Below are 11,149 nucleotides of genomic sequence, written 5' to 3' on the forward strand. Positions count from 1 at the left end.
CCTTTGATCTGCTGGGGTCAGCTCTGGCCGCACTCTGCTCTGTGGCAGTGGGGCAGCTGCTTGTCCCCAGGAAATCAGGACTTGAACCTGCTAGAAGAATCTCCTTAAAGCCAGTGAGTTACAAATTGCAGTGGCCCCAGTGGTTTGATACAGGTTTGGAGAGCGTGATCCTGCAACGCAGCCTTGCTGTGCAGCACTGGCTTGGTTCCAGGCTGACACCCCAGGCAGACATGGAATATTTAGCTCTTAGGATTTATTCTCTGCCTTTTGTCTTCCTGTGCAGTTTCACTGACTTGTGAGTCCTACAGGTGAGCTCTTTCCAGCAGAAACTGTCATAGCCATGTGGCATGGGGGAAGAAAACCCTCAGCTCCTGACTTTTGTTAGGGGAAAGTGCAGGAGGACCAATGCTCATGGGAAAGCCCACCTGGAGCAGGAAATGTGAGAAGAAAGATGGGTCCTGCTGGGGCCCCAAAATGTTAACAAACCCAGTGTTCAGGCAGAGCAATGGGATGAGTTATGGAATGCTCTCCCAGAGGAGCACAGGGCTGGTGGTTTCTCCCTGGTTACTCAGGACAGTGCTGTGGCAAACTCCCCATGGGCACTGCCTGTGCATTCAAACAGGATGAAATATTACAACAGAATGAAATACTACAATAATAATAATAATAATAATCCATTGAAAGGGTGGCATCAGCTTCAAAGGTGGAAGTGATGAGTTGTTTCCCTGGCCCAGAGGGAGAGTTAGAACCCTCTTTAATTCCCAGGTCCTGACTCAGCAGAGCACTTAGCCATGGATGTGAAGTATATGAATGCTCCTCAAAGTGTTACAGGGGCTGCTCATCTTTTGAAAGCAAAGCCTGTAATAGTGAGAATTTCTCTGAATGGGGAGCACTCTGCTTCTCACAGCCTCGTGGCCCAGATTCCTGGTGTTCCACTCCTCTTTCGTGTTGCAGTGTATTGACCTCCAGTCTGCCTTGAGGAAAAGCCATCAGGAGGGGGAGGCTGCTGCAGGGCTGTGTTCAGAGCCTCTTAAAAGGCACATTGAGAAAATGGGATTTGGTAAAAGACACAGGGAACGATGTGTTTGTGTCAGGGACAGGACTGTGACTGGCAGAGGGTGAAAGGGATGGAGAATCCATGTGGGACCCCACACATGTCATACATCTAATAAAAAAACAGTTCCGGCAAGTGAAGCAATGCCTGTCAGTCCCTCCATGGTGTGCTTGTGTTTGGAAAGTGGATTTTTTGGTCAGCTTGAATCCAGAGCCTGGTTAAATAGAATGTTTTCTACACATATGTTTTGTGCATTGGCTAAAATTATGGTGGTGCCCCATCCCTGGAAATGCTCAAAGCCAGATTACAAGGGGCTTGGAGCAATTTGGCATTGGAAAACGGCAGGAGAATTGGTACTGGATAATCCTTAAGGTCCTTTCCAACTCAAACTGTTCTGGGATTCTATGATTCTGAATATCATTAATGAAACTTCCTTCTGCAATAGAAATGATCCTGGATATTGATGAGAGCAGCACAGGGCAGGGATAAAAGCATTCCCAGAAAATCAGTTCATGCTCTCAGCATGACAGGTTCTTCTGTAGTATTACTCCAACCGGGCTGTGGAGAAAAACAGGATTATTCTGGAGCTATTCTTGAATGTTTAAATAAAGAGTGCAAAGCAACGTGTGCTTTGTCAGGTTCTGAGGCTTTTGCCAGCAGAAATTCTTAGACCAAACTCATTATGGCTGGTAGCTGAAAACAAGCTATCATTACTTAAAAATAAATAAGAAATACCTGATTTGATAAAACTTGATTTATTCAAAAAGAGCTGAGAGAAATACACGTTCATTTATTGTTGCTTTCTGCATTAATTGGAATTATACCAGTTCAATTTGGTTCAGAGGAAATATTGGCCACATATCAAGGAATAAAATATTGAAATCTGTTATGTAGTAGTTTAGCTTATTGAAGCAAAATAAAACATGGTAACAAAGACAGTGACACGGAAGTATTATCAACTGTGCAACTTTTGGGTTAAAAAAGAAGAAGCTTGCAAACAGACTTCCATATACACACATTTTGTCTGTGTTCTTGAGTGCAAGCCTGTATGTGTGTGTAATTGCATTGTAAAATCTCCTCCTTTGGATGAAATAAGTTACCTACACATATATATATACACAGCTCCTCTGGAGTACTCTGCAGGTCAAGAACAGGGTTAGGAGCAGCATCTGACACCACTTTGAACCCCATTTCAGATGATCCAATATCCAAAACTGCAGCTAAAACAGGATTTAGGACTGGATGTTTCTGGATAGCTGATTTCTCCTGTATATTGAACCATTTGATACTAAAAATAAATAAATAAAAAAAGCTTTGCCTGCTGTTTGTGTTCCCACTGTTGGGAATTATGGACACTCTTCCCAGGTTCATGCAGTTTGATCTGGAATTGTGCTGTAACTGCAAGTTTACAAGAAATCAGCATCTATAAAATAGATTGTCACCTACCTGTGTTAAGCAGAAGCTTTTTTTGCTCTGATTATAGAACTAAATCAGATAGTAATTTGAAATGATAGGGGTTGCCAGTGACCAGTGTTGAATCAAGCTGTTGTCATATTGATAATTCATGCTTCTAATTGGGCTGGGTTTAGATGAAGAGCAAGGAGTGGTAAAGTAAAGCTACTGTTCCTATAAAGCTGTGTTTTATGGCTTTCTGAATTTTTCCCACTTTGTGTATCAAACTTGGAGCACTCTGCTCACACTGTTCATTAGTTTGCATAATATTAAATATATTAATTTTCTTTCGCCACTTCTCCCCATCCTGATTATTTTGGTTTCATGCTGTGGCAAATAATTTCCTTTGCAGGGTATGAAAGGTGAAAATAAATTCCTTAGGTGGTAAGTGTTTCACATAAGTAGTAACTTAAGACTTGATCAATGATACATTCAAACATCAAAAACACTCTTAACAGAATGACAATCAAAAGCCTAAATAAACATTTTTCATTTTCTCCTCCTGCCTGGCAGGCCTCCCACAGCATCACCACGCAGTTCCAGCAGCAGTTGGGAGAAACGGGTCGGGAAAATAAACTCATCTCTGTGGAGCTGTTAGGTAAATACACTGGTTTTTTACATTTGATGTTTGGTTTCATAAACATGGGGGAACAAGCTCCACCAGATGCCCAAATCAGAGACTGTTGTTAATACAATTATCCTTGTATGGACACTGAATGGGTGGATGATGACATTTGCATACACACAGAGCTTAATCTGGAATCATGGGGCAATTTTTTTGCAAAAACTGTATAAATTTGCTAAAGCATTCTCTTCAGTTCGTAATAGAGCTTTTTATTTACAGCTACTCAGATTGGCATACAGCATAATTTTGAGCAATCTCCTTCTGGCCCCTACTCTAAAGGGGGTCACATCCACGCACTGGCACATGGCACTAACTCCTTATTGCACAGGGTTTGTGGTGCCTGCTCCTGCTGGAATGAGAAGTGTCAGACAGCTTGTGTCCTCCACGGGTTCCTCGCCTCCCTGAGCGATCTGTCGTAAGGAAGAGTAGCAAAAAAAGAATTTTTCAGCTGGCAGTTTATGAAGAACACAATGAATGTCACAGTCAAGAACAGAAAGAAAAATAGAATTATGTAAGTCACCAAGTCTGGCTTATTTATTTCCCCTTCTTTTAACACCCTGGCTGTCGACATGTAAAGAGCAGAGGAGCTCACGGGTCTCGGAGTGCTGCTCAGGTAGGGCGTGTTGGTCTGAATCATTAGGTGAGCTTCAGTGGCACTGGTTGAATTCAGCAATTCACTATACATGTTCTTGCTTAAATTTCTTCCACAGCAGAAGTAAAACAGGAGGGCAAACGCAGTCAGTCTTTGGCATAGGAAAGAAATAATGTTCCTGCTTGTAAAAGGATGCAACCCAGCCGCATGTTGTCTGAAACAAATTAATTCACTTGCATGGCTCAGTGACTTTCTTTTAAACCTTCTTGGCTCATATTTACAGCATTTATCCACAAATATTAATAAAAAATGATACAGGTACCTCGTGTCCTGGCCCTTGTTCCCCCAGCACGCCTCGTCTGGGGAAAGGCGCTGGCTCCTCTGCTGGTCAGCCGGGATGTGCGGGGAGCGCTGGCGGCGCGCTGCGAGCCCCGTGGCACGGCTGCACCCGCATGGGCTGAGGGGGAGCCGAGCCTCCGCGGCGTGGGGCTGCCGCCGGGCGCGGAGCGGCCGCGGTTCGGGCCGGCAGCGCTCACCGTCCCTCACGGGCAGGCACGGTGGGCTTCCAGCTGCTTTGCAGAAGTGGGATGCACATAAATCCGGGGTTAAACGGCGTCTGCACGGAGAGGCAGCTGCTGCCTGGAGATCCTGCTGGATTTGCCGTCGCGGTTCTCCGCCTCGGGAGGGTCCGTGCTGCTGAAATCCTGGTGCTGGGAAGCATTAGTTGACTTTCTTAATCCCAGTTAACGGCGCTCTGTGGAGCCAGAGTTAGGCGGCTGAGCTTTCTGCTTGAGCTTTCCAGGCACTCCTTTCATTGCTTTGAGAGAAATAACTTTAAAAAATAAAAATTAAAAAAAAAAAAAAAAAAAGAGAGCGATGTCCATTTGTCCGAGAAAGAAACACCGAAAAAGCTTCCCTGGGAATGGGCGAGGGTCAGTTCTTTGGCAGGCTCCCCGCTGCGGGCTGGGGCTGTGCGGGCTGTGCCAGAGCCGGCTCTGCCCCGGCAGCAGCCCCAGCCCCGGGGCAGCGCCGCTCGCTCCGTGCGAAGGGCAGCGCTGCGCGGTGCTGCCCACCGGCCCCGCAGCCCGCGGTGCAGCTGGCACTGACACGATGCTAAAAAGGAAGAGATCTTCGGATAAATTCCCGTGAGTGCCTGAGGCTCTGGCTGGAGGTTTTGAGCTGGGGGAGGGTAGCAGAGAACGGGACAAAAAAGAAGAAAATTGCCTTAAAACCCTTCTTTCTTCCTCAGCCCTTTATTGTTTAAATCTAGATTAATCAATGTCCTTTTTTTTTTTTTTTTTTTTTTTTTTTTTTTTTTTTGTTTTACTTCTCTGTGATCCGCAGCACCCTCTCCAGCCTGACAATTAGCATGTTAATTCTTTTTTTCAGCGAATTGCTTTATGCTGCTATTAGCTCCTGGCTGCTCGCCAGCTTGCTCTCACAATCTCCCATGCATCAGATAAGCGCCGTTAATACTTTTATTTTAACGCATTGCAACTTGAAAAATGGGCAGGGGAGATGAGAAGAGCGAGGAAGAGTAAATGGGCAGAGGAAGACACCACCTCCAGCCCCAGGGTGCTGATCCCAGCAAATGCTAAAGCTGCTTATGATGAGCTGTTGCAGCCAACAGTGCCAGTGGTTAAACATTTCACTTAGCATAGTAAATGTTTGTGCTGAGAGAGGGCGGATGAAGAGAAGAGAAATCTTCTGGTCAGTTAGATTTGAATCAAATCAAATCAAATCAACACCCTCTGAGGCCCTGGTCAGCATGTTCCTCATCTCCTGGCATCTCCAGGTGCTCCAGTTAAACCCCTTGTGCTGCCAGCAGCTCTGCTGGGGTGGTATAAAGCTGACACATCTCTGTCACATTCCTGCTCACATCCTCCTGCATCCATCCTCAGAAGAGCTGTGTGTTTACTTACAAGTCCTGGGGACCCTGTCATTCACAAGGAGGTCTCCCTCTATGGAAGGTTTTCTTTTGTTCCTCCCTCTCTCTCTCTTCCCCCCGTTTTTCAGCCCAAGTGCTCTGAGTGCCTCATGCTGCTCTCCAGGATGGTAGCAGGAGCTTTCCCTGCCTGCCCCCAGTGCTCCTCCTGGGAGCACATCTCCTGCCCGCAGAGCCACGGGAGCTACACCTATTTACTCTGCCGGTTCAAAGAACAGGATGCCGAGGCAGGCGGCCGTGGGGGCTGGAAAAATCAACAGAGCCACAGAGTTTGAGCTCTCATGTTGCAATGTCTCCTTTCATGCCTCCTTCAAAGAGGGGACTCTATGAGCAGCAGCATGGCAAGGCTGAATGTCTTCCCAGCATCATCCCATCTTCAGCTCTCTCCTCTCTGAACTGTTTTTTGAGTTTAACAAAGCTTTGCATCCTTTTTTACTTATTTCCTTTATTGTTTTTATTAATATGCAGGAAAAACAAGCAGGTGTCTGGGGCTGAATCCTACAAAGTGTGCACAGTCTTAATGTTTTACATACAAGTTCTCTGCAAATGTTTCCAACTCTGTAACAGGAGGAAAATGCAACAAAAGATGCATAGGGATGTCATGGTCATTGATGTGTTTCCTCCCTGCAAGTGTGGTGCAGAAGAAAGGGCTCTGCCAGGGCTCCTTGGCATCTTTCACCTCCATCCCTCCCTCCCCTGAGCCCGTGGGGGCGTTCCCCTGGCTGTGTCCCTGGGGAGGATGGCACAGTCCCAGGACAGGATGGTTCCCTCACTGCTGGGACAGGGCAGTTTGCTCTGCCTGGTAAATGCCCCCAGACATCCTTGTGGGGCTGCATCCCTGCCCTGCACACACAGGGTGCCCCCCTGAGCACCCTCTTTCCACCCCTCTTCTCATGCAGGTTGCACATAGACACAGAAGCAGAATCTTTATTTTTTCCCTTTTGCTCCTACACAAAGTTCTCTCCCATTCTTGGAAAATTCCTGCCCTGAAGGTGCCGTAGCTCAGATCTGGTGCCAGTGCTGTGGTTGTTTCCAGTGGTCACAGTGCAGCTGCCCAGCGTGGGGATCAGTCCTCAGGGTGTTTTACAGTGCTCACAGGGAGTTCAGAATTGCTCTTGCTTTTTCATTGGATGGCTGGTGCTCATCTAGAAACTGATGAGAAACCTTGGGAGTAAATAAGATCTATTTTCCATGGTACTGTATCCAAGCTTAATCTTAAAACAGCCAAATTGCCATAAATAACACCTTAATTGCAAAAATAAGAGCTGATCCTTTCTCTTTGTTCTCCTTAATTTGGAAGAGTATTTAAAGTATATTCAGTTCCTTTTAATTTTTCCTCATTAACTTATTCCTTATTTAGTAGTTTCACTGGGTTTGTTTCTTGGTTTTTGGGATTTTTAAAAAATTCTTTCCCAAGGCTGCCAGCATTTAGTGGCTGATTTTGTTAGTTTTTATGTGTGCTGGCAGTAGCACTGCAAGGACAAACACAGAGCCTCTGACCCTGGCTAGAGTTTAATGATAATAAACTTCAGAGTGTTGCAACTTCCTGTCCCGTTTAGAAACTGGGTCAGCATCGCTGGCCCCGGTGGCATCATGGGGACAATCCTGGGGCTGGAAAGGCTTCTGCCTCCTCCTGTGTCACCCCCATCTCTGGGTTTGTCTGCCCTCAGCTGCATTCAAGAGCAAGACATTTTGTTCAGGTGTGTTGGAGCCCCAGCAGACCTTAAGGAATTGGTTGATGGTTGTGGTGACTCGGTGGCAGTTCTGGTCCAGTCTTGCCAAGGTGTGAGATAAATAATGACACAAACTGTCCAGAGCTGAAAAGAGAGAGAACAGAGCCTGTGCCCCTCAGCCCCATCCCCTGCCGCTCTCCAGGCTGGCAGGATGATCCTGTTTGCTTTAACAATCCTTCAGCCAAGCTCCCACCAAACACAGCGCAAATCTTAGCGGGTGGGAATTGCTGGGCGTTCATCCACACTCTGAGAGGCTGGAGCCTTTCCCCAGTTCCAGCCTGGTAAATAATGCATGATCTCTCTCTCATATGCTTACGCAACCCCTACCACGATAAACACCAACCTAGGGAAATGAAAGTGGAAAGAAACATTATCTTTCTCCGTAATGCAACCATTTACAATCTGCATTACGATTCTTCTGCTCTGCAGAGTGAGCAGCAGTCAGGGGGATGTTTCTATTAGCAGACCAGAATGCAACAAATCACGGGCTGTAACTTTCCAGTGCCGCATAAAAGCAGCTTAAAACCATATAAAGGAAAATATAAAAATAACATACAGGGATTATTTCCTTTTTTGTTCACTCCAAAGGCAAATACTTATTTCCAGGTGCCTGAGTTTCAGATATTTAGGAACATATTTTCAAGTGCAGGGTCATAAAACTTAGCACTAGACACCTGATGTGGGGATCTTGCCTTTGCTTCTTAAATATGGGGCAGGCTGCCTGAAGAAATTGGCTCAAGTGCAGAGAAGTCTTGAAAATGTTTTATTTCAGAAGAGCTTGTGTGTGTTATTTCAAACTGATTTCTACCATTAGGTTCCTCAGGACATGTTTGCATCAGCTAAAGCAGGAGCATTTAGGAAGTTTCCAGAGAAGTCTGAGGCCATGGGGTGGAACTGGGTGATCTTAAGGTCCCTTCCAACCCAAACCATTCTGGGATTCTATAAAAGGGAGCTTGTGTCTATTTGGTTAGTGCTGCATCCAGATCCTTTGTTCTTCTCTAGGCTGGGAGGAGTGTTGTGATTCATCCAGGCATGGGGTGGACAATAAGCACCACACACCTCCTGCCATCCCAGTAAGCTTTGCCACTGCTCCAGGGTGTGGGGGAATGACTCTGGCTGTTACTTGAATGGTGGGAGCATCCCTGCCTCCCTGCCCTGCCTGCACTGGCCCAGCATAGTGGGCAGCTCCACACGGCTTCTGGGGGCTTCTGCAGGGTGAAGAGCTTCACCCCTGGGGAAAGGTTGTGTGTGGTCATGCATGAATTCCCTGGGTCATGACAAAAATTTTCATTTTCTCTGTGCAGTTGCCTTCTTGGTGTGTTCAGAGGGCAAAGCACAGCTTGATCAAGTTTCACACAGCCAGGAGATGTGGGTGGGCATCCAGTGACACTCCTGGGGATGCGGCTTCCACACATCCATGCATGTAGAACACGAGCAGGAGGTGCTCTGGAAGAAAAAGCAAAAGGTTAAATTGTAGAGAAAGGTTGTCTTTTGTACCTCCTTTACACTCAAGCAGATCCCGAGTCAAACAGAGCTGCTTTCTCAGCTGAGCTGGGAACAAAAGGGGCCCTGGATGCTGGGCTGGGCTCTGCAGCAGAACAGCATCACCCAGCTCAGCCCTCGGATGGGCACTGTGGTGCTGCCTGCATGGGCTGGCTCAGGACCACGGCAGTCCTGGCCCTGCAGCACCAGGATGCTCCCTGGGGCTGTTTCTGGCCCAGCCTGGTGCCCTCTGGGATGGGGAGGCAAGTCCAAGGGCAGGAATGTGCAGTAACAGGGCTGTGTGCTGTTCACTGCATCTGCATGGCCAGCGTTTAACCCTAATTATTGGGGGTTGAATTTTAGTAAGAAAAGAAAGGATGAAGGGTTACAACTCACTACAAGGTTTCAGTTCTGAATATGGTTTACTTCTGGTGTTAGCAGTCCCTCACCAACTTGCAATATGAGCAAAAGGCAGTATCAGTTCCATCCTGAACAGATCTTCTGGGGATCAGAAGGAAATCTGGGGAGGCTGTGGAAAATTGTGCTTCTCACTGTCTCCTATTCACGTCTCTTCTCAAAAGGATTAAAGGGAGTCTTTCTCCAGGCTGCTGCTCAACAGATATCCCACCTGTGTGTATAACCCTACTCCTGCCTGTTCCACTGGTATGCTGCAAAACTTCCTATTTAACTGTAATGTCAACTTCATTGTAGGGAATTCAGGGGTGGCTGGGGGTCCCCATCATCTCTTGAAAAAGTGTTGAACTCTCAGGCAGAAATCCTCTGGCGTCACCCTCCTTCTCCCTAAATTAATTTTGCCAGTATCAGGTGTTTGGGATGAGCCAAGGATTGTTTGTGAAACTTCACAGATCATCACAGGGTTCTTTTATTACCAGAATCTGTTTTTATTTATGGCTTCTTGCTGGTACAACTCACCTGTCTGGTGTTAGAAATCTTTCCTCCTCTCTTTCTGAGCCCTGGGCAGGGTCTGTCAGTGGTGGGCAGCAGTGGCTGTGTCTGTCAGGCAGCAGGTGACAGCCTGGGGAGATGGGGCTCCTCTTTCTTCTCTGGTTATTGATTTTTGCTCTGTTTTTCTTACGGCTGATATTAACTGTAAATTCTGAGGGGAGTCAACAGCAAGTAATAAGGTGAGTTATTAAACCTGGGTGATCCCCATGACCTACAGAGGGAAGTTATTTCACAGCCCATGCTGTTCCTGCCTCCCTGCATGCATGCCAAACGTGGGTGTCTCTGGTCATGTTCTGTGCAACAAGATGTCTACTTTGCAATATCTTAGTTTGCAAACTCCTCCTTAGTTTGAAAAGCAGACTTGGTAATACTTCCTTACCCTGCAGGGATCCAGAGGATTAATCAGTAAAGGTAGCAAGGTGCTCTGATGTGGTTAAACGATAAAAAAAAAAAAAAAAAAAAAAAAAGAACCATCTAAAACAGGGTGGAAGATGGAGCTGAACCCTGGAGGTGATGGAGCTGAAATCTTAATAAGCTGTTGACACTCTGGAAAGTTATACCATCATCCCACTGGAATAGCAGTCCCTCAGTGTGGCTGGCTACTGCTTTAAGATGTATTTCCATCTATGACTGTGAAAAAATTAAAGGAAAATTGAACACAGCGTTCCCCAGCAGGCCAGGGATTGGGGAGTTTAATTGCTTGTGTGCTGCTTGATAAAGAAAAACAGTTTTGTGATTTCTAATTTGTCATTCAGAACAGTCTGACTCAAGAAATCACATTGCTTGTTTTTAACTCCAGGGTCTTTTTGATGTTATGATAGAAACCTCCTCTAAAACGCACAGAACATCTCTGAATACAGGGCCTGCTCATAGCAGGGGATGGTCTGTCCTCAGCAGAGACCAGGTTTCCATCAGGTGAAATCTTGTTTGTGTCCCAAACTGAAGTAAATTAAGGATGACAGAACAAAAACTTTGTTTCAATTTCTTTTTATGAACTCCTTAACTGAGAAAAGCAACCTCTTCCTTATTTTTCTGCTCTCTAAAAACACCTGCAGATGTACAAGAGAAGGGTAAATCCATCATTTCCATTCCTACAGAAGAGCTGATCTGAAAGATGTGTGCTGTTCAATGAAGATATTCACGCTAGAAGGGAGACAAAAGGCTCTTAGACCTGTACATCAGGTTTCTGTGTCTGTTTATTCCTTGTTCTGTGGTGGAGTCTGAATCCCAGAGAAGGATTTGATATTACAAAGTTTTACATATTTACATATTGTCAGCACTTTCTATTTCAGGTACATTT

General features: G+C 46.0%; 1 protein-coding gene across 1 annotated transcript; it reads right to left on the reverse strand.

Annotated features, from left to right (window-relative positions):
* Positions 1–1,773: 1,773 nt before the first annotated feature.
* SMIM32 (small integral membrane protein 32) lies at positions 1,774–4,435 on the reverse strand. Its single transcript, XM_053956680.1, has 2 exons — positions 4,046–4,435; positions 1,774–3,937 (listed from the first exon to the last, which is right to left on the reverse strand). The coding sequence occupies exon 2, from the start codon at positions 3,814–3,816 to the stop codon at positions 3,496–3,498; it is 321 nt and encodes a 106-aa protein (XP_053812655.1). The 5' UTR covers positions 3,817–3,937; positions 4,046–4,435; the 3' UTR covers positions 1,774–3,495.
* Positions 4,436–11,149: the final 6,714 nt, after the last annotated feature.

This window comes from Vidua chalybeata, chromosome 15, assembly GCF_026979565.1.
Source record: "Vidua chalybeata isolate OUT-0048 chromosome 15, bVidCha1 merged haplotype, whole genome shotgun sequence".
Taxonomy (NCBI): Eukaryota; Metazoa; Chordata; class Aves; order Passeriformes; family Viduidae; genus Vidua; species Vidua chalybeata.

Excerpts from the sequence above, each read along its gene's own strand:
- SMIM32 (XM_053956680.1), bottom strand. The coding sequence starts at position 3,816 with ATGTATAGTGAATTGCTGAATTCAACCAGTGCCACTGAAGCTCACCTA.